Source organism: Hyperolius riggenbachi, chromosome 12 (genome assembly GCF_040937935.1).
Source record: "Hyperolius riggenbachi isolate aHypRig1 chromosome 12, aHypRig1.pri, whole genome shotgun sequence".
NCBI lineage: Eukaryota > Metazoa > Chordata > Amphibia > Anura > Hyperoliidae > Hyperolius > Hyperolius riggenbachi.
In genome coordinates this window covers 234,884,601-234,903,392 of record NC_090657.1, presented here as the reverse complement: position 1 = coordinate 234,903,392, position 18,792 = coordinate 234,884,601, and the positions used below count along the sequence as shown (strand labels likewise).

General features: G+C 47.8%; 1 protein-coding gene across 2 annotated transcripts in view; it reads left to right on the top strand.

Annotated features, from left to right (window-relative positions):
- AFMID (arylformamidase) overlaps positions 1-18,573 on the top strand; it is a 78,468-nt gene extending 59,895 nt beyond the window's left edge. For both annotated transcript variants that reach the window (XM_068262281.1, XM_068262280.1), the window contains 7 exons: positions 272-357; positions 833-905; positions 4,434-4,531; positions 4,926-5,004; positions 13,424-13,559; positions 14,702-14,806; positions 18,382-18,573. In XM_068262281.1, coding sequence (XP_068118382.1) covers positions 272-357; positions 833-905; positions 4,434-4,531; positions 4,926-5,004; positions 13,424-13,559; positions 14,702-14,806; positions 18,382-18,411 — 607 coding nt within the window. In that variant the 3' untranslated portion in view covers positions 18,412-18,573. The remainder of the gene's footprint in view (positions 1-271; positions 358-832; positions 906-4,433; positions 4,532-4,925; positions 5,005-13,423; positions 13,560-14,701; positions 14,807-18,381) is intronic.
- Positions 18,574-18,792: the final 219 nt, after the last annotated feature.

Genomic DNA, 18,792 nt, shown 5'->3' with positions numbered 1-18,792 from the left:
TGATCTTCAGTTGATTGCCAAATTAATATGATTATTAATTAACATAGTGTCATGATCTTCTTTGGTGCTGTACAAATGAAAGCCACTAGCTGCCGAGCAACAAATCCTACTGCTGGTTAATTCATCAGCAGCTAGTGTCTTTGATTTGCTAGCATGGTTTCCACTTCCCACATGAGTGAAGATTTGCATTTTAGGAAACTTTCATGTTTGTACACTGGCAACATTTTTTTTTTTTTACTAAAATATGTATTTTTTTATTATTTGTTCCTAGTAAAGAGGAATCTGGCTTCTTGGCTCCCCCGCTGGTGTCTCGTGGTATTGCAGTGATGGCAATGGATTATGATATTGCCCCCAAAGGTAAGGGCATGACTCCAGCACGTTCTCATACATAGGGCTCAATGCTATGGTGAGAGGCGTATTCACAGACAGAGGAAGTGATCCTGGTGTGGATACCACGCGGGATGTATGTATACACTATTTTTGGGAACATTTGTTTAACTTACATATGCTGCAATAGACAACTGACCCAAACAAATACAATTAAAAAGAAATGGCAAAAATAATCTGCAGAGGGTAAATTTTTTGCCATCTTCTTTTCTCCTTCCATTGTCCAGTTCGGCTCAGAAAACAGGCACCTCCTATCCAATGCGGATGTGGTGCAGGGTAAATGTGGGAAGTAACTTCAATAAAGCGAACCAAGCGCCACTTTTTTATTCTGCAGTTTGTCCTGGTTTCTAATAGCTATAGGAGCTGCTTTTTTTCCTGTTTGCCATTTATCACATCTATATGTCTGGCTGTCTGTCACCATTATTTTGTCTCGGTTTTCTCCTAGGTCACATGGACCTCATGGTATCGCAGGTCAGACGCAGCATTGCCGCCACTCTCAAACTCCACCCTCAAATAACGTACGTCTAAGTATAGAGACACTGTAGCAATCACAGAGTGTACCTGCTGCACCTATCCATAGAGTCTCTTGTCCTCAACAGCGACCTACAGCTATTGGCTCACTCGCTAAAGCCACACCTCTCTACTAAAGTGTGACAACCGTAATTGGCCATCCGTCATCAGAGAGGCGGGGCCTCAGCTGACAGACTAATCGCTGTGCCCACACATGCCCATGTGACTGAGAGGGAAGTCGGTCAGACTGGCTGGGAGTGCGCAGGCAGCTGTAGGTTGGTGAGAAGGAAAAGAGCAACAATGAGTGATACAGAATGCACTTTATGTTATTATTTTGCAGAAGGTACACTTGTTACTATACTTTATCAAGTATAATTTATTATAAAATAATATTCTATTAAATGCAAATCAGTAAAATGTGCCTACAGTTAGATGTTAATGGTATATGTTTGAAGTAGAGGTTTAAAAAGAACCTGAAGTGACAGGATATGGAGGCTGCCATATTAATTTCCTTTTAAACAATACCAGTTGCCTGGCAGTCATGCTGATCCTTTGCTTCATGCCATAGACCCTAAACGAGCATGCAACAGATCAGGTACTCCAAATCAGCTGACTCCAGTTTTACAACAGGGCTCCCAGGCAACTGGCATTGTTTACAAGGCAATAAATATGGCAGCTTCCATATGCCTCTCACCTCAGTTTCCTTTAAGGAAAAGCTGTAGTTATTGCATAACAATTGGCTGTTTGGCTCCCACTTGCATGAGAGGACTAAACTGGACCCTCTGCTTAGGCAGTACTGGTACAAAGATCCATCCACAATCAGGATGTCATTTCCGGTCTCCCACAGGAAGTTAAGAGGTGGAGAGGAGGAGGCGGGGCTTCTGTAAGGGGTGGTTGACAAGAGCTTCTGTGCAGCGGTAAATGACGAAAGCACCATTTAAAGTGCAACTGTCGGGCATAAAATCAAAAATCAATTCTTTATTTTTATCTGGTAAACAAGTAATAAGGATGCTAATCAGCCAATGCAAAAGTTAAAATCTCTATTACTTTTCTTGTTTATAAATGATCATTCCCCAGTTTACCTGACTCTTATTTGGTACACATAAAATTTAGTACACAAAAAGGAAGTTGCAGGACATGCTGGGTTGTCATTTTTTGTGCTTCAGTACATTAGTTAAGTCTGAGGGGAAATAAAAAAGCAAAAAAAGACAACCCAGCATGCCCTGCAACTTCCTGTTTGCGGCAACGTACCAAATAAGGTAATTCTCCGAATTCTCAAAAAGCAAAATGGCCACCCTCATTAAACAGAGAAAGCCATATCATACTGTTGCTGAGGGGACACAGTGCACCAGTAACGTGATGTTATTTAGATATGCAGAGCAAGGTAAGTATGGGTTAAAGTGGAGACAATGGAGACAGAATTGATACGGCACCATGTAAGCGCTCTCACCAGCCAATCACTGAATGACACCTGCCGCAGCAGTCGCTTGTTAACTTTAAAGTGAACCGAGCACCTTTTTAGCACTCAGGACATTTCTATAGCACATGAAAAATGCATGCCAACAATCTGTTTCATTATTAAAATAAACTTTCATTTTACCTTGTATTTTACATTCAAAGTAGTCTTATTAGCCTGTTTCAGCAGGCCTGCCCTGCTGTCCCGGCCACAGAGATTTCAGGAAGCTAATTGTTTTATTGAGCTAATTACCCAGAAGTAAAAAAAGGGGCAGGGGACAGTTTACCTGACTCTTATTTGGTACGTTGCCGCAAACAGGAAGTTGCAGGGCATGCTGGGTTGTCTTTTTTTGCTTTTTTATTTCCCCTCAGACTTAACTAATGTACTGAAGCACAAAAAATGACAACCCAGCATGCCCTGCAACTTACTTTTTGTGTACTAAATTTTATGTGTACCAAATAAGAGTCAGGTAAACTGGGGAATGATCATTTATCAACAAGAAAAGTAATAGAGATTTTAACGTTTGCATTGGCTGATTAGCATCCTTATTACTTGTTTACCAGATAAAAATAAAGAATTTATTTTTTTATTTGTTGCCCGACAGTTACTCTTTAATGAAATCGACCAGCATTCCGTTCAAATGAATGGAAGCGGCTGTGTTTAATCATCTTCTCGTCCTGTAGCGTTCAAGATCTGCTATGTTAGGCAGTTCTGTGTCCCCTGCCCCTTTTTTTCCCTGGCCACTGAGAAATCTGTTACATACTGTTACAATGATGAGAAATGTGAGGAAAATAAACAGAAGGTAAAACATTTGAGCAACTAGTGCCACCTTGTGGTAACCTGGAAAAGTAACATAAGCTAAAACACTGCTGTAGCTGAAGAATGATTGTATTACCATAATAACTAAATGTGGATTCAAAGGTACTTTAAAGTGAACCGAGCACCTTTTTTAGCACTCAGGACATTTTTATAGCACATGAAAAATGCATGCCAACAATCTGTTTCATTATTAAAATAAACTTTCATTTTACCTTGTATTTTACAATCAAAGTAGTTCTATTGGCCTGTTTCAGCAGTCCTGCCCAGCAGTGAAGAGATTTCAGGAAGCTAATTGTTTTATTGAGCTAATTACCCAGAAGTAAACACTACTTTTTCATCAACAAAGGGGGTGGGTAATTTGACACACACAATGTCTTTGAAGAAACAGTCCTAATTACCCACCCCCTTCGTTGATGAAAATGTATTGTTTACTTCTGGGTAATTAGCTCAATAAAACAATTAGCTTCCTGAAATCTCTGTGGCCGGGACGGCAGGGCAGGCCTGCTGAAACAGGCTAATAAGACTACTTTGAATGTAAAATACAAGGTAAAATGAAAGTTTATTTTAATAATGAAACAGATTGTTGGCATGCATTTTTCATGTGCTATAGAAATGTCCTGAGTGCTAAAAAGGTGCTCGGTTCACTTTAAAGTTAACATGCGGCTGCTGCGGCGGGTGTCATTCAGTGATTGGCTAGTGAGAGCGCTTACATGGTGCCGTATCAATTCTGTCTCCATTGTCTCCACTTTAACCCATACTTGCCTTGCTCTGCATATCTAAATAACATCACGTTACTGGTGCACTGTGTCCCCTCAACAACAGTATGATATGGCTTTCTCTGTTTAATGGGGGTGGCCATTTTGCTTTTTGAGAATTCGGAGAATTACCATATCGTCAGAGTTGATGTTTCTGAGTGGCATCTGAAACGTACTCCAGGCACCAAAGTGTTATCTCTTCCTCTGAACTTCCCCATGAGGAGTTTGTTTACACTAGAGAGAGTCATATCAAGTTTCGAGCACTCAGCCTTTGCTGTCCACTCCTCAGACAATCACAGAGTTTGGACAGTGAAAACTGATCAGTGCTGTGAAAATAGCGTCATGCATGCAAATAAAGGCATTGGGTGGAATAGACTTTTAGGGGAACTCGCCCATAACTTTTGTTTACTAAACTATTTGTGAATCCAGCTCCACTTCATGCTACTGGCAGGTCTCGGCTCTGTATGGCGATAGTTCTGAACATTCTGTACCAATGTGCCCTGCAGGGAGGTGTACCTGTGCGGACATTCTGCCGGAGCCCATTTGGCAGCCATGGCTCTCAGCAAGGACTGGTCAGAGTACGGGGTGACCCCGAATGTTAAAGGTGAGCCTTTGTGATCGCAGTTACAGCTGTTTTCCAGACAGGACAGAATGCGTTTTCCCAGCCTTCATAAAATACTGTATATGTGTATCAATATTACTGGTGTGAAACTCCAAATTTCATCTCTGCTCTAAATCAATAAACACAACATAAGAAGAACTTCAGGAAAAAAATGAAGGGTACAAAGTTACTAGAAGGGTAAATAGCGCAAACTTTCACAGGACAGGATGAAAAGAGATGCAAGACATGAGAACTGGGAATCAGAGGTTGAACTATGGCAAGGACTGATGGCTGCACTATATGACAAACTGAGAATACACTATTATTTCTCTCTGAAGGTTGTTTACGATTTGCTTCTATGCTGTGCTAATGTGTCTGAGGCCACTCTTCTCTGCAGGTGCCCTGCTGGTCAGCGGAGTGTATGATCTGCTCCCTCTCCTCCCTACTTATGTCAACGATCCCATGAATATGACCGAGTAAGTGTGTTTCCTTACTCTGACAACTATCAAAGTTAACTCAAATTCCAAATACCACATATATTTCCAGTAATTTATTTTTTTGTGTGAAGAAAATATGACATTTACAGAGAACAGTTTTCACTGTAGGCATAACTATGGACAACTGTGTCCAGCACATCCAGCATACAGAAACAGTCCTCACTGGATGTAATCCTGTGACTGGAATATCTTCAGAATGATAAAAAGCAGAAATATAGCTTCAAATGTGTGTAAATAATCATCAGCTGCAGTTCCTGCGTCTCTCTCCCTGCCTCATGCAGTTCTAAAAGTAAACAGAGTTTACAACCAGGAAGAGCTCATTCTGAATGGGAAGGGGGGGGGGGGGGGGGTGTTAGCATCCAAGTACAGGAATAACGTAATCCTTTTTCTGTAGCTGAAAAATCTTTTCTCTCAGCTGTTTTCATATGATCTGTGAGAAAGCAGTGTGTGTGTGTGCGTGTGCGTGGGCAGTGCTTTGTGAATAATGACAGAGAAGTGGCACCTATCTACATGGTTTTGTTACAAAAAGCTGATACACAAAGAATTCCTTTCACACAGGCTGTGCTGATAGACTTCTGAAAAGCTTTCGAGTGTTGCTGGCTAATACCTTTATAGGTATGTGTGGTTTACAGAATGACAGTTTCTTTGACAGTTCCTCTTTAAAGGGAACCTAAACTGAGAGGATTATGGATGTTTCCTTTTAAACAATACCAGTTGCCTAGCAGTCCTGCTGATCTCTTTGGCTGCAGTAGTGGCTGAATCACACACCTGAAACAAGCATGCAGCTAATCCTGTCTGACTTCAGTCAGAGCACCTGATCTGCATGCTTGTTCAGGGGCTGTGGCTGAAAGTATTACAGACACAGGATCAGCAGGAGAGTCAGGCAACTGGTATTACTTTAAAAGTAAGAATCCATATCCTTCTCAGTTTAGGTTCTCTTTAAGGCTGGTTTTACACTGTGCCTGTGCGGTGTTCGTATGGCAGGGGATTGCACCGCACAAATCCTTACTCATATGACCCTGCAGTACGGTGCAGCAACAGGGTCACATGCACAGGCCGCCCCCGGCTCAGTGACGTACTCCGTGCTGGGCAGGAAATATGTCACTAGGATTCCTGTCCCAGTGCTCCCGCACTCTGCTGTCTGCACTGATTGCATCGTCCATTGACTTGCATTACTACATGATCCATGCGGGAGGCACTGTTCATGCCTTAACCACCCTGGCGTTCTATTAAGATCGCCAGGGCGGCTGCGGGAGGGTTTTTTTTAAATAAAAAAAAACTGTTTCATGCAGCCAACTGAAAGTTGGCTGCATGAAAGCCCACTAGAGGGCGCTCCGGAAGCGTCATTCTGATCGCCTCCGGCGACCAGAATAAACAAGGAAGGCCGCAATGAGCAGCCTTCCTTGTTTTGCTTACCTCGTCGCCATATCGACGAGCGGAGTGACGTCATGGACGTCAGCCGCCTCCGATCCAGCCCTTAGCGCTGGCCGGAACTTTTGTTCCAGCTGCGCAGGGCTCGGGCGGCTGGGGGGACCCTCTTTCGCCGCTGCTCGCGGCGGATCGCCGCAGAGCGGCGGCGATCAGGCAGCACACGCGGCTGGCAAAGTGCCGGCTGCGTGTGCTGCTTTTTATTTCACAACAATCGGCCCAGCAGGGCCTGAGCGGCGACCTCCGGCGGTGATGGACATATATAGTCGTCCATACCGCTAAGGAGGTTAAAGCACTGTTGACTTTCTGACGGCATTGCGGCGTAATCAACACTTCGCCGCACCGTGTCACATTGCATAAGTATCTCCCTTGTAACGAGCTGCAACGGGGGAGAGTACCGCTAGGTGACGCACTGTGCTCAACGTAAAATGGGCCTAAAATGGGTTAAAACTCCATATTAACTTAAAACTTCTGGTCAAAGTATCCTTTTCTCATCTGAAATAGGAAGCTTTCTGTTATTTGCATGCTGAGATAAGCTTGTTACTGTGTTACTGTAGCTATAAAAACAAAAACTTCTCACAATCCCCCTGACACTACATAGTTAGCCAAAGGCAACAAGAGCAGATGAAAAGAAAAAAAATTGGGGGAAATATAGGGTCTTATTTTAGCAAAAAAAAAAAAAAAACATATATTTTGGCAATTTATTTATTTATTTTTCCGGATGTTACAACTAGTGTTGGGCGAACAGTGTTCGCCGCTGTTCGGGTTCTGCAAAACATCACCCTGTTCGGGTGATGTTCGAGTTCGGCCGAACACCTGATGGTGTTCGGCCAAACCATTCGGCCACATGGCTGAACTAAGAGCGCATGGCCGAACGTTCCCCGAACGTTCGGCTAGCGCTGTGATTGGCCGAACGGGTCACGTGGTTCGGACCCGAACGCGCTCTGATTGGCCTGAACTGACACGTGGTTCGGGTAAATAAATACCCGAACCACGTCATATCTCCGCCATTTGTCTGTGGGTTTAGCTTTGGGTAGGCAGGCAGGGTAGTTCGCGCTCCAGCCACGCTAGCCAGGGTCCCCCCAGTCATTGTGTCGCTGCTGGGAATAGTAGTACACCGCTCGCTCAGCCACACTATATAGCATTCTGTTTACTGCCACTCTGTGTACCTCGCTCAGCAACACTATATAGCATTCTGTTTACTGCCACTCTGTGTCTGCTGGGAATAGTAGTACACCACTCGCTCAGCCACACTATATAGCATTGTGTTTACTGCCACTCTGTGTACCTTGCTCAGCCACACTATATAGCATTGTGTTTACTGCCACTCTGTGTCTGCTGGGAACAGTAGTACACCGCTCGCTCAGCCACACTATATAGCATTGTGTTTACTGCCACTCTGTGTCTGCTGGGAACAGTAGTACACTGCCGCTCACTCAGTCACCCCATTACTATATAGCATTGCTGGGATCTGTAGTACTCTGCTCACCCACCCATACCATTGTACTGCCAGTCACTGTATATTGCTGGGATCTGTAGTACTTCACTCACCGTCAACCACTATATAGCATTGCGTACTCTGCCAGTCAGTGTGTATATTGCTGGGATCAGTAATACTCCACTCAACGTCAACCACTATATGAGCTCACCATGAGTTCCTCAGAGACCTCCGCTGTGAGCAGCACTCCCAACAACCGCAACAGCCAACGCCCCACGCAAGCTATAACATCCAGCAGCCAGTGGTCAGCAGCAGCCCTCCCCGGAGGAGAACGTTGTGTCCATCGGTCCGGCGCCAGAGCGATTATTGAGGGCTGCCATTGAGGAGATGATGGGGCCTGATGTGGAGGAGGAGGTCGGGCTCAGGCCAGCATCCCAAGTTAATGTTGAGGACGATGAGGGGTCTGTGTCTGGGGATGTTGGGGTGGCAGAGGTGGTGGGTGGGTCAGACTCAGGAGAAGAGTTGTATGATGAGGATGATGATCGGGACCATCTGTATGTGCCTCAGAGTCCGACCCCGGAAAACATGTTGTATCGTGTGCAGGGGCGTCTCACCCACCAGGCAAGTATAGGCGGTTGCCTGGGGCGCCATGAGGTGGTGAGGCGCCATGATGTGGTGAGGCGCATTCCCCCGCCGTTGCTACCGTGACCATGTTTTTTTTTTGTATATTATATTACCTCCCGACTCAGTCCCTGGTGCTCGGCACGCTACCATGTGCTCAGCAGTGCCTCCACCTCCACTTCTCCCCAGCCAATAGAGCAATCCATACTGCTCTTCTCTGCCAGGCTCCTTCTTTAAAGCCGTGCCCCTTCTTCTCAGTAGCCACACAGGTAAAGTGTTTACCTCATGTGGCCCACCCTTTAACTCCGCCCCACGCCAGTCAAACCAGGAGCCAGCGGCCAGCCAGCTTATGCCCCCGACAGTCTGACCCCCCACCTGTGTCACTAGCTGCACACAGACACTGGAGCGAGACAGCCAGGGGACAGATGCAGTCACAGAGAGAAGAATGTGATGTCTGTGTTGGAGCCCTGCCCCCGCACAAAACAGCAACACAGCCCGGGAGAAGGGAAGTTTCTGCTCCAGAGTAGTGATGGGAATTCCGGCTCTTTTCAGAGAATCAGCTCTTCTGAATTGGCTCCCATTAAAGAGCCGGCTCTTACGGCTCTGAATCGGCTCTTCATTAAATATCACTAAACACCACTCAAAATCGGAGTAAAACCCCCGCCCCCGTCTCCATGACAATTCCAGACTGCTTCTCTGACTGGGGCAATCCCTCCTGCTACTGCTCTGCTCCGCCCCATACACTCCTACAAGCTACAAGAGGAGGACTACATCTCCCAACATGCCTCAGCGGCCTTTATTGCAGAGCAAAGCAGAGCTCTGTGGGGCGGCTGAGGCATCGGCTCTTTCAAAGCTGAGAGCTGGCTCTTGTCGTTCGCAGCAAAGAGCCGGCTCTTAGAGCCGGCTCGTTCGCGAACGACCCATCACTACTCCAGAGATGATAAGCTGCATGCACAGGCAGAAGAGAATGTATGCAGGCAGGCTGCTAAGAACACTTCCTGTCCTGTGTGCAGACTCCCAGTACTGTTATAACTGCTAGAATATGCCCTGCTCTTTTGATACTAGAGTTTTCTTTGAAAGCTGGTTAGACTGTAGGCTGGTAAAGCTGTAAACCTGTGCTTTAGTGCTGTGCTGTCTCTCCCTCTCCCCTCTCTGTTCCTCTGCCCCCTCTTCCATCTTATGCTGTCTCTACCCCTCTCTGTTCCTCTGCACCCTCTTCCATCTTATGCTGTCTCTACCCCTCTCTGTTCCTCTGCACCCTCTTCCATCTTATGCTGTCTCTACCCCTCTCTGTTCCTCTGCACTCTCTTCCATCTTATGCTGTCTCTCCCTCTCCCCTCTGTTTCTCTGCACCCTCTTCCATCTTATGCTGTCTATCCCTCCCCCTCTCTGTTCCTCTACCCCCCTCTTACATCTTATGCTGCCTCTCCCTCTCTACTCTTTCCCTCTGCTCGGATTACGTGTATTTTCTGGTGAAACGCTTCCGCATTACGATTATTTTCTGGTGAAACGCTGCTGCCCTATGATTAATTTCTGGTGAAATGCTGCTGCAATATGTGTATTTTCTGGTGAAACGCTGCCACCTTACGAATATTTTCCGGTGAACTGCTGCTGCAATAAGTGTATTTTCTGGTGAAACACTGCCACATTACGATTATTTTCTGGTGAATTACAATTCTGAATTACGATAATTACTATTATTTTCTGATGAAACACTGCCGCATTATGATTATTTTCTGGTGAAACGATGCTGCATTATGATTATTTTCCTGGGGGGAGGGGCTTGGGGGGGGGGGCGCCACAGGTTTTCTCGCCTGGAGTGACAAAATGACTAGAGGCACCCCTGATCGTGTGTTTAGGTACTAAAATCTGCGTTCCCACTTCCCAGTACTGCCCGGGTCCACGGATCCATATAATTTTTAGGGCAGCACTATCAAACTGTGGTACTATGAGCGAGTTGCCATAGTCCTTCTGTGCTGTCACACTCACCGTCTGTCTGCAGATGGATTGTTCAACACAGCTACACCATCTGACATGTAGTCCTTGACCATCTTCTCCAGGCGATTGGTGTTGGAGGACGTGGAACTGCCCGATTGCTGTTCTGTGGGCTGCTGCATGGGTGTCAGAAAATGTTCCCACTCCAAGGACACTGCCAATACCATTCCCTTTTGGGCACTAGCAGCAGCTTGTGTTCTTTGCTGCCCTCCTGGTCCTCCTGGGTTTGCTGAAGTCAGTCTGTCGGCGTACAACTGGCTAGAGAAGGAGGAGGATGTCAATCTCCTCTCTAAAGTCTCCATCCTCAAGGGCCTGCTGGAATTGTTCCATTTTTGACCTGTCTGACACTTTCTTCAATCAGTTTTTTAACATTGTGTTTGTATAAACTGGGTATAAACCCAGTAATTGGTGTTGTCCAGAATAATGAATAATAATGAATAGTGAATAATGCGCGGGCCGCGTTCAATGCAGTCTAGCATGAATTGAGCCATGTGTGCCAGAGAATCCTGCCAGACTCCTCTGTCTTCATGTTCTTGTGAGCGTTGTGATTGTTGTGATGCACCATATTCGTCACCAGCATCACTTTCTTCCTCTTCTGCTGTCCATTGCCGCTAAATTGTGGAAGTCCAACGTGCACCGCTCTGTCCCTCGGCAGTGGGGGCATCAAATTCCTGCTCCAACTCCAGCTGTTCCTCGTCCTGTTCTTTGTCATAGCTGGGACCAGCGTTTCCTGAGGCAGGTTGCCTGATGTTGGTATCATCACGCTGATCGTTTTCATCTTCAGATTCCCCCACTTGCATCATGCCAGCGGTTTCCATCTTCAACATTGATTTCTTCAGTAAACACAGCAGTTGTATTGTAATGCTGACTGTAGAGTTGTCACTGCTCAGTCACAAGCAACGTGGATTGCTCAAAATTTTGGAGGACTTGGCAGAGATCCAACATGGTGGCCCAATCAGATCCACAGAAGCTTGGTAGCTAGCTGTTGGAATGCGCCTCGGCACTGCGCAAAAGCGTGCTAGCATGTGCAGCGTAGAATTCCAGCGCGTAGGCAGGGACATCACCCAGCGAGCGATGGTGCGCTAGATTGAAGCGCTCCTGCATCTCTTGGTGAGTCCTTCAGAAGCGGTACTGGACTTTAAAAAATGTTTTTTTTTTTTCCTTCAACAGAAGATCTGCCACGTTGGAGTGAGGAGGACGCTGCCGACCCCGACACCAAGCTGAACCCCGGGGAACTCCAAGCAGAGGATCTTCAGGAACCCTCAAGGCTTTGAGCAAGCTGAGGAGGATCAGCAGTCCCGACGAGACCTCTCCTCATATGTGACTGTGTGCAGTGGAGTAGAGCTCCCCAGAACAACCTCTCACTTGTCACTTTGTCACTGGTCACTTTGTCACTGGTCACTTTGTCACTGTGTCACTTTGTCACTGTGTCACTTTGTCATTTTGTCAGTCACTTTTCACTTTGTCACTTTTCACTTTGTCACTTGTCACTTGGTCACTTGTCCAGATGATCTCGGTACACCTCCTGCGATTCAAATTCCTGCACACATTGCTCTGGGATTTGGGTGTGATGAATGATGCATCTAACTGGCCACCGGAGGCAATTAAGGCCTTCAAAACATTGAAAGCAGCTTTCTGTTCCGCCCCCATTTTGCGTCATGTTGAGTTGTTGACGTCATGTTCATCCTCGGCCTTCCCTTGCATTTTAGTGCGAGGTGCATTTTCCACAGAAAAAGGTTATGAATCCGGGCACAACATTTGTGGCTGTTCCATTGACCTTTCACAGGTAGAAGATTGTGGGGGTGGGAATAGCTCCTCCGAATAGCCCATTGTGTCCTGAAAACTACTCATTGCATTGCTTTGCGCACGCATTTTTTTGTCCTCATGCAAGGCCTGAGTTGCGCCTGAAAGCGTGGCCTTCTCCTCCTGCGCCTCCTCCTGTTCCATCACGTCTGCTGCTGCTGGGTTAGCGTTGCCGCGTGGTCCCTGTTTATTGAACCACTTATCTTTATTACATTTATGACTGCATGGCGGTACAAAGCATGCTATCCGCACGCTTCTTGTCCTCATGCAAGGCCTGGGTTGTTGTGTCTCAAAAAGCGTGGCCTTCTCCTCCTGCGTCTCCTCCTCCTGTTCCATCACGTGTGCTGCTGCTGGTGCTGGGTTAGCGTTACCGGTCCCTTTTCCTGGAACCTCTTCTCTGTATTACATTTATGACTGCATGGCGACAAAAAGCATGTTACCTGTGCAAAGAAACATGACATTTTCCACATTTAAAAGACAGTTTTTCCTTTGAAACTTTACAATCAATTTTCTCAAAAACTATAAGCTCTTTTTCAAATATTTTTTTTCCTCTTGTACCCACTCCCAAGGTGCACATACCCTGTAAATTTGGGGTATGTAGCATGTAAGGAAGCTTTACAAAGCACGAAAGTTCGGGTCCCCATTGACTTCCATTATGTTCGGAGTTCGGCGCGAACACCCAAACATCGCGGCCATGTTCGGCGAACGTTCGCGAACCCGAACATCTAGGTGTTCGCCCAACACTAGTTACAACCTCCTTTAAAGGAGAACTCCGGAATGTGCCCATGTCTGCAGGAGAGAGTCTTAGCTGTGCTCACCAGGGCTGGGGTATGTATTACAGAATACAGACATTCTTTATTGTATGATGGTAGGACAGCCATACATGCAGAAAGAACGATTGGATGTTAGCGTTACGGGTGGCCAGAGGGACAATGAGACGATATTTATCTATACTCTCTTGTTGGACTGTCCAGAACTCCATGCTCCCTTTAGTAACAGATGAGTTCACTCTTGCCCATAATATTTTAGCTGCTCTACAGGCTGGAAGGCCATAGTAGGTGTGGCCAGCATTGGAAGACACTGATTGGTTGTTGTGTTCCTTTGCTCCTGCAGGGAGGTTGCGGCAAGGAACAGCCCGATGCAGTGCATCATGGAACTGAAGAAGAACGCTGCCTCCTGTCACATGGCCGTTGTGGAGGCGGAGCACGATTCTCCTGAGTTTCGTCGCCAGTCTCGGGACTTTTTCCAGGTAACACCGTATATATAACGTGCTCTGCTTGCACATGCATACATTGTCAGCTCTGGGAGCATAGGCTGGTGCATCACAAATGCTGGGTCACCGGTTGTGTGAGAACCCATCCAATGACAAGGCTTAATTAATGCAGTTAGGTGGTGCAGAGTCTGGTCATCACCCAGTATAAGTAGCCAAAATGTGCCGCCAGTATTAAGTAGGTCCCTACCAGATTCTTAAAGACCTCATCCTGATGGGAGGGGCTGATATAAGAGCTGATGCCCTCTTTGCCAGAGGGGAAAACTCCATCCTCCTTTCAGAAAGGACAAAATCGGGCAGATTTTTCCATGCACATAAGTCCTAGCAAGAAATGGACTGCAGATTTGCATTCAGCAAGTTGTTAAATTCACACACATGAAACATGAGTATTAAACTGGAAAGTGTTATGGAGAACTTTTCTTTCTTAGTAGCTGGGCATGCGATGTACGTGAAAATCGGTCAGTGTGTGTGTCAGACTGACTTTAATACCCTCTGTAAAGATGGGTTGGCTAACAGATTCCTAAAGGCTAGAAAACCTATGAAATATAAACCAATATGAATTTTAGATTCACTGCTTTCCCTTGAAGAACAGCTGTGTGGAGATTATTGCAAATTTCCTTCTGTTTTAAGAAGGCAATTACACCAAGCTTTGCTTTTTTTTAGTAGGAGGGCTTTTTGGTTCCTTTTATCTCCCTATACATTTCTAGTAGTTTGGGTCACCCTGCGCTGCTTGGTTACTCTGGAGAGAAGCAGAGATAGTATCAGCGTGTCTCTTTTGAGCTGTCAGAGGTGTGAGGTTTGGAGACTGTCAGGCTAGTAAGAACCTGCTTTTATGATTTGTGTCAAGTTAAATCTGTATGGCTTGTTTATCAGCAGGGGGCTTGGAAGCTCAGGAAGGCTATTTGCTGAGAGCTTTACCATGTATCCCATGCCATTCAATTTTCTAAAATATTGATCAAAATTTCCCACCACGGTCAATTGAAAATAAAAACAAAAAACCAAAAAAAAAAAACGAACAAAAGTGAAATTCGATCATGTTTTTCGATTGAGCAAAGAAACTTGCTAAGGGCTTCCCCTTTATTTTCCAGTGAGTCTTGATGACCTGTCTGTTATACCTCTAGAGCCTGCAGAGCGTGGGACTTCCAGCCTCTCTCCAGCAGGTGGGGGACACGGATCACTTTGACGTCATTGAAAGGTTGTCGGAGGAAGAGTATGCACTTACTCAGGTGAGTCATCAACAAGCCCATCCCCCAATCTCCCCAGTGGTGTATTTATAGTGCAAGTCCAGGAAAGCGCCATGTTAGTTTTGGGTAAAAGCATCCATACATTACACATTTTGCGGCATCGATATCCTGCAGATTTGATGTGGCAGAGATCGATGCTGCAACATGGCCACCCAATCGTACGTCTTAAACGCTTTCTGACCGAAACTGCATGCTGAAAAGATCTCGCTGTAAAGCACTTAGGTAGGTGAGCAGCGGTGGCAGCAATCAATTTCCCAATTGCCAACTAACCCCTCCATATGTATTGTGTACCCCCCGAATCCTGGTGAGTGTTGCAGTCTTTAGTCTCTTAGTTTTGGCTCACATGTCCACTGCCCCACTCCTCCTGTGTCCCATGTCTTTCTCCATGGCCACCAGGGGGCGCCTGCACCATATGACATCGCCGCATGTTCTGACGTCATGTAGACGTGGCTGGGTCACCCAGTACAGGTGCCCTACATTGGTGGACAATGAGGTTTTTCAGCTCCCTCTGTGTCCCTTCCGTTGTCCTGCTGTCATCCTTATAAAAGTTCTCTAGAGCCATTTGCAGTCTGATCCGCCCTCCTCCTCGATTGCGATTTCCTGGCCAGGAGCTTTCTGCACATGCACATTTGCAACTCTATATGAACTGCACATGCCCCGAACACTTCTGGCTACAGGAACACCATCAGGAAGCCGCATGGTTGGCCAGCACATGCACCATAATGTGCGACTTAGCCAGTCATAGAGTTTAAAGAGGATCTGTAACGTCAAAAGATCCCCTGGGGGGTACTCACCTAGGGTGGGGGAAGCCTCCGGATCCTAATGAGGCTTCCCACGCCATCCTCTGTCCCACGGGGGTCTCACTGCAGCCCTCCGTGAAAGATGACGTCCATATTTACCTTCCCGGCTCCTGCGCAGGCGCTCTGACGGCTGTCGGCTCCGAACTACACGGAAATACCCAATCGCCGTCGGGTCTGCTCTACTGCGCAGGCGCAAGTTTCCGGTGCCTGCGCAGTAGAGCGGACCCGACTGAGATCAGGTATTTCCGTGTAGTTCGGAGCTGAATGCAGCCACAGCGCCCCCGCTGGAGCCAGCAAAGGTAAATATTGAATTTACAGTCGGGTCTGTCGCCGGCTGTTCGAAGGGCTGCAGCGAGACCCCCGTGGGACAGAGGACGGCGTGGGAAGCCTCATTAGGATCCGGAGGCTTCCCCCACCCGAGGTGAGTACCCCCCAGGGGATCTTTTTCATGTTACAGAGTCTCTTTAATGAGGATTATAGGAATAATGCCAAAAGCCTGCACCAATGGGAATGAACTTGATATTCCAACTAGCTACAGATTCTCAGGTTCTCAACCTGAATCCGATCTTAAATCAGAACACTGTGCCATCTCTTTCCCCTGTACCTCCTCTATGCCTCCAGTGTCCCCCTCTGTGTCACCTCTGTTCCCATGTGCCTCCAGTGTCCCCCTCTGTTCCCATGTGCCTCCAGTGTCCCCCTCTGTTCCCATGTGCCTCCAGTGTTCCCCTCTGTGTCCCTTCTGTTCCCATGTGCCTCTAGTGTCCCCCTCTGTGTCACCTCTGTTCCCATGTGCCTCCAGTGTTCCCCTGTGCCTCCAGTGTCTCTCTCTGTTCCCCTGTGCCTCTAGTGTCCCCCTCTGTGTTACCTCTGTTCCCATGTGCCTCCAGTGTCCCCCTCTGTTCCCATGTGCCTCCAGTGTCCCCCTCTGTTCCCATGTGCCTCCAGTGTCCCCCTCTGTTCCCATGTGCCTCCAGTGTCCCCCTCTGTTCCCATGTGCCTCCAGTGTCCCCCTCTGTTCCCATGTGCCTCCAGTGTCCCCCTCTGTTCCCATGTGCCTCCAGTGTCCCCCTCTGTGTCACCTCTGTTCCCATGTGCCTCCAGTGTTCCCCTCTGTGTCCCTTCTGTTCCCATGTGCCTCTAGTGTCCCCCTCTGTGTCACCTCTGTTCCCATGTGCCTCCAGTGTTCCCCTCTGTGTCCCTTCTGTTCCCCTGTGCCTCCCTCTGTGTCACCTCTGTTCCCATGTGCCTCCAGTGTTCCCCTGTGCCTCCAGTGTCTCCCTCTTTGTCACCTCTGTTCCCCTGTGCCTCTAGTGTCCCCCTCTGTGTCACCTCTGTTCCCATGTGCCTCCAGTGTTCCCCTCTGTTCCCCTGTGCCTCCAGTGTCTCCCTCTGTTCCCATGTGCCTCTAGTGTCCCCCTCTGTGTTACCTCTGTTCCCATGTGCCTCCAGTGTCCCCTCTGTGTCACCTCTGTTCCCATGTGCCTCCAGTGTCTCCCTCTGTGTCACCTCTGTTCCCATGTACCTCCAGTGTCCCCCTCTGTGTCACCTCTGTTCCCCTGTGCCTCCCTCTGTGTCACCTTTGTTCCCATGTGCCTCCAGTGTCTCCCTCGGTGTCACCTCTGTCCCCATGTGCCTCTAGTGTCCCCCTGTGTCACCTCTGTTCCCATGTGCCTCCAGTGTCCCCCTCTGTGTCACCTCTGTTCCTCTGTGTCTCCCTCTGTGTCACCTCTGTTCCCATGTGCCTCCAGTGTCTCCCTCGGTGTCACCTCTGTTCCATGTGCCTCTAGTGTCCCCCTCTGTGTCACCTCTGTTCCCCTATGCCTCCAGAGTCCCCCTCTGTGTCACCTCTGTTCCCCTATGCCTCCAGTGTCCCCCTCTGTGTCCCTTCTGTTCCCCTGTGCCTCCAGTGTCCCCTCTGTTCCCCTGTGCCTCCAGTATCCCCCTCTGTGTCACCTCTGTTCCCATGTCTCCAGTGTCACCTCTGTTCACCTGTGCCTCCAGTGTCCCCTCTGTTCCCCTGTGCCTCCAGTGTCCCCCTCTGTGTCCCTTCTGTTTCCATGTGCCTCTAGTGTCCCCTCTGTGTTACCTCTGTTCCTGTGTCTCCAGTGTCCCCCGCTGTGTCCCCTCTGTTCCCCTGTGCCTCCAGTGTCCCCTCTGTTCCCCTGTGCCTCCAGTGTCCCCCTCTGTGTCCCTTCTGTTTCCATGTGCCTCTAGTGTCCCACTCTGTTCCCCTGTGTCTCCAGTCTCCCCCTCTGTGTCACCTCTGTTCCCATGTGCCTCTAGTGTCCCCCTCTGTTCCCCTGTGTCTCCAGTCTCCCCCTCTGTGTCACCTCTGTTCCTGTGTCTCCAGTGTCCCCCGCTGTGTCCCCTCTGTTCCCCTGTGCCTCCAGTGTCCCCCTCTGTTCCCCTGTGCCTCCAGTGTCCCCCTCTATTCCCCTGTGCCTCCAGTGTCCCCCTCTGTTCCCCTGTGCCTCCAGTGTCCCCCTCTGTTCCCCTGTGCCTCCAGTGTCCCCCTCTGTTCCCCTGTGCCTCCAGTGTCCCCCTCTGTGTTACCTCTGTTCCCCTGTGCCTCTAGTGTCCCCTCTGTTCCCCTGTGCCTCCAGTGTCCCCCTCTGTTCCCCTGTGCCTCCAGTGTCCCCCTCTGTGTAATTTCTGTTCCCATTTTCGATGCTTTCGTATCGGTGGGTCATTGGTAATTTGGGTATTTGTAAGTCGGGGACTACCTCTATGTTTAAACTATATTTGTTTTATTGACAGGGTCTTCTGAAGATGATCTTGGGAAAGTGATGTAAGCTGGCTGATCTGTGACTGTGTGTCCTTATATCGCTGTAATAGATTGTAAGCTCCTGTGACAAATGAGGCTGCTATGACTGGTTTGTACTCGGAGCAGCTCTGTAATATGTCACAGCTGTATAAATATGGCAGTAAAATAAACCAGCATCAGACCAATGTGAGTTGCATCTCTGTACTTGAGGAATACCATAGCTACAAAGCTGGTAGTGAGAAGATTGGAATATTGTCATGCAATTAGGTTACCACCCACACATATTGGAGAGTTACTTATAGTAAAATACCTGTGTGCAGTTAGCTGTGTTTACATTTTATGAACGTTTTCTCCTCTGTAAAATTGTTCCATTGTTGCCCAGGGGCGTTTCTAGGGTCCCTGGA